General features: G+C 30.9%; 1 pseudogene across 1 annotated transcript in view; it reads right to left on the bottom strand.

Moving 5' to 3' along the window:
• Positions 1–986: 986 nt before the first annotated feature.
• The window catches only part of LOTGIDRAFT_151231, a 9,817-nt pseudogene continuing 7,349 nt past the window's right edge, over positions 987–3,454 (bottom strand). Inside the window, exons 3-7 of the mRNA in view lie at positions 2,978–3,110; positions 2,289–2,433; positions 2,067–2,151; positions 1,297–1,382; positions 987–1,037 (exon numbers count right to left, since the gene is read on the bottom strand). Of these exons, the coding sequence occupies positions 1,011–1,037; positions 1,297–1,382; positions 2,067–2,151; positions 2,289–2,433; positions 2,978–3,110 (476 nt within the window). The remainder of the gene's footprint in view (positions 1,038–1,296; positions 1,383–2,066; positions 2,152–2,288; positions 2,434–2,977; positions 3,111–3,454) is intronic.

The following is a 3,454-nucleotide window of genomic DNA, read 5'->3' on the forward strand; positions in this document are numbered from 1 at the left end:
TACACATAAAATATGTTGAAAACCTTTTAAAATGGACTTAAAGATATATCTGAGACAATGGCCCTAGTTTAATTCAAGATTATAATAAACATATTAATTACCCATTAGACCAAAATATTACTGATATTCATCTTCACAATGTCAAGACATTACAAACTTCCTCTTATACCTTGACTGCAGTAGCCACTTTTCTTGTATCTTCTCAATGTCAAGATATTACTCATTTCCTCTTATACCTTGACTGCAGTAGTCAAAATAATGTCTTGACATTGTGAAGATGACTAAAATTATGTTTTCATCAGTTAATCTCGAGAAACGGCAATTTGTTGCAAAAAATATAATTTAACAATGATATTGAATGATCTGTAGACAAAAGGTCATAAGGTCATCAGGTCAAAGTTCAAAATATATCTGAACTTAAATAATAGAAAAACATATTCAGATCTACTAATTGAAAAAGATATTAAAACTAAGACGGTAACAATATGAAAGATAACAATTAATCGTTGATAGAAAGTTCCTTCTTTGGACGAAAAATACAGATCTTGATATTTTGTTCCGTGTCTTTTGTCACTCGCAATCTATGATCCGATTAAATTCTTTTGTTTATGCTGTTCAGTTGAATTTTGACCTGTAACATCTTATGTAGGTCGTCCAATCAAAAACGCTGTTAAAGGCCATGGAACGCCATTTCCAGAAGTTGATTTAAGTCTTGAATATATGTAATTAGTCTTCAGAAGTACTAGAAATGTACAAAAATCACATCTTTTACTGAAGAGTGTTTTTGATTGGTTGAATATTGTAATGACCTTGAACACGTGTTGCATAACAAAATGTCAGATCACTCATGGCAAGTGGAGTCGACTACAGAAAAAAACACCAAGAAAAAGTCGAGATCTGTATTTTATAATAGAATAGAGATTATATCTGCTAATATAAACTATCTCACTAACATAACCCCAAGTTTAAAACCCACATTTTATTTTATAACTGAGCACAATTTCTTCCTTTTATTGTTTCTTCAGAGATTTTAAATCCTGTAAAATACAAAATATAATATTTCTTTGATTGGTTTGTTTGCTATCGAATACAGCCAATCATAGGCGTCAAAGGAAATACTGTAAACAATAAGCCATAATATTGATTTTCTATCGAAGGATCGCTAGCGTGGAATCTAATCAAAGCGATGGGTCTAGTCATTGACTATTGAATTGCTGAAAGATACAAATTCCATTCATCCTCTCCCAACCCCCTTTTCCCACCCCCCTTTTAATAATATAATACATTTTATCATACCTCTTTAAAAACATCACGAAATTGTTTGTAGGCCTCGTCTATATTATCATTGATTATGATGTGATCGTACGAACCTTCTTCATCAGCTGGAAAATCAAGACTATTATTAACCTTTGACCTTGTAACCTTGTTACTTTGCGAATAGAAGATGTGCGGTGTAGGAAACAGTAGAAAATAGAAGTGAACACACGAGGTATGGGTCGGGACACGGTTCGTTTCTTCTTTTTTCCATTGTATTGATAATCTCTCAGCGGACACCACACCTGGTCTATTCTCACCTTTATCCTACCCTACCCTACATTTTGGAAGTGAAACTAAACTTTTTTTCATAGAGTGAAGCAAGGATTTGTAGAAGAATTTGTATAAAAATGAAGTCATACACAAATCTACTAAAAATTCACGTGAGTCTCTCAATCGCATTCGATTCTCGATACTCGAGTCTTGTAGGATTCGTGAAAAATCATTTCAATTTGTCCGTCAATACAGTGTATATTTAAATTTCATTCTCACAGACTATCTTTGTGTTAGGGTGTTTTGAGACGAGTCTCAATGAAAGCACTGGCCTAGGTCACAGAGCAATAGATAAGTCTATTAATTATGTGAACATTAGTTAGTCATTAGTATATGATTTTAGTTGAAAAGACACACATACAAAGATACACTGTATGTTATATAATATACTGTATATAGCCATGGCACCAGTCTTTGTGAGAGTCCACCAGGATTCTCCTGGATTCCAACCAATATTTAAAACAATATAAAAAACCTACCATAACTCAAAGCTTCTTCAGCTGTGTCTAGTCGTTTCTGTAAACTTTCATCTGATTCTGTTTTTCTACCTACTAACCTGTCTTTCTATAAATATTACATCATATTATACTATTCTTATTACTGTGAATTTTCAATTTCAGAATCAAAACCTGGTTTGTATACAATTAAATAACATACTCTTTCAACATATATTTCAAGAATCACATTTACACAATACTTACTAAAATATCTAGACTAGGAGGTTTAACAAAAACAAATCGTGGTGTCGGTTGTAAATCTGATTTTTTAATACTTTTAACACCGTTAATTTCAACATCTAGAATACAGATTTTACCAGAGTTTGATATATCATTCACTGATTTCTTACTGAAAAATATAAATACATCATGATATTAACAAGACAGGTTCACTATCAGTTTTAATCATACCTTAGTCTCAGAAACAGGAATTTTTTAGCTAAGCTAATCAGTAATAGTGTTCATAGTTCACTGTCGAAATTTGAGCCTTCAAATACATGTGTTCAGAATTATCTACGTTTGAAAGTTAATAAGACGAGTCGTCTTTTCTTGAGACTCTGTGATATATAGAAAAGACATCTATAGAAATAGTGAGTAAAATTCCTAGTTTGAGATATTTATGAAGGAATTATACGATTTTTCGTACATTTCTAGTACTTTAAACAAATAATATTATAGATTAGTGATAAAGAAGCACTACAATAAGCAATTAACTAAGATAATAATTAAGTACCGTACACAAGTACTAGATTAAGTTAACTATTCCCAGTTTGAGATATTTTTGAAGGAATTATATGATTTTTGTACATTTCTAGTATTTCTGAAGACTATTTACATATATTCAATACTCAAATCAACCCCCCATAACAGCGAACCCTGACTTTTATACTTGCCTTGTTCCATAAAGATTCCCTGAAAATTCTGCATGTTCTAAAAACTCATTAGATGTGATCATTTCTTCAAATTTCTCTCTGGGGGTAAAATGGTAGGCTAAGCAAAAGAAAATTTAATATAATTGATTGATAACTAGCTTAAAACAGGTAAAATAACCAGTTTAAAACAGGTAAAATAACTAGCTTAAAGCAGGTAAAATAACTAGTTTAAAACATGTAAAATAACTAGTTTAAAACAGGTAAAATAGCTAGTTTAAAACAGGTAAAATAGCTAGCTTAAAACAGGTAAGATAGCTCGCTAAAAACAGGTAAAATAACTAGCTAAAAACAGGTAAAATAACTAGCTTAAAACATGTAAAATAACTAGCTAAAAACAGGTAAAATAACTAGTTTCAAACAGGTAAAATAACTAGTTTAAAACAGGTAAAATAACTAGCTTAAAACATGTAAATAACTAGCTAAAACAGTAAATAACTA

The sequence above is a fragment of the Lottia gigantea genome (genome assembly GCF_000327385.1).
Source record: "Lottia gigantea unplaced genomic scaffold LOTGIsca_95, whole genome shotgun sequence".
Classification (NCBI taxonomy): Eukaryota; Metazoa; Mollusca; class Gastropoda; family Lottiidae; genus Lottia; species Lottia gigantea.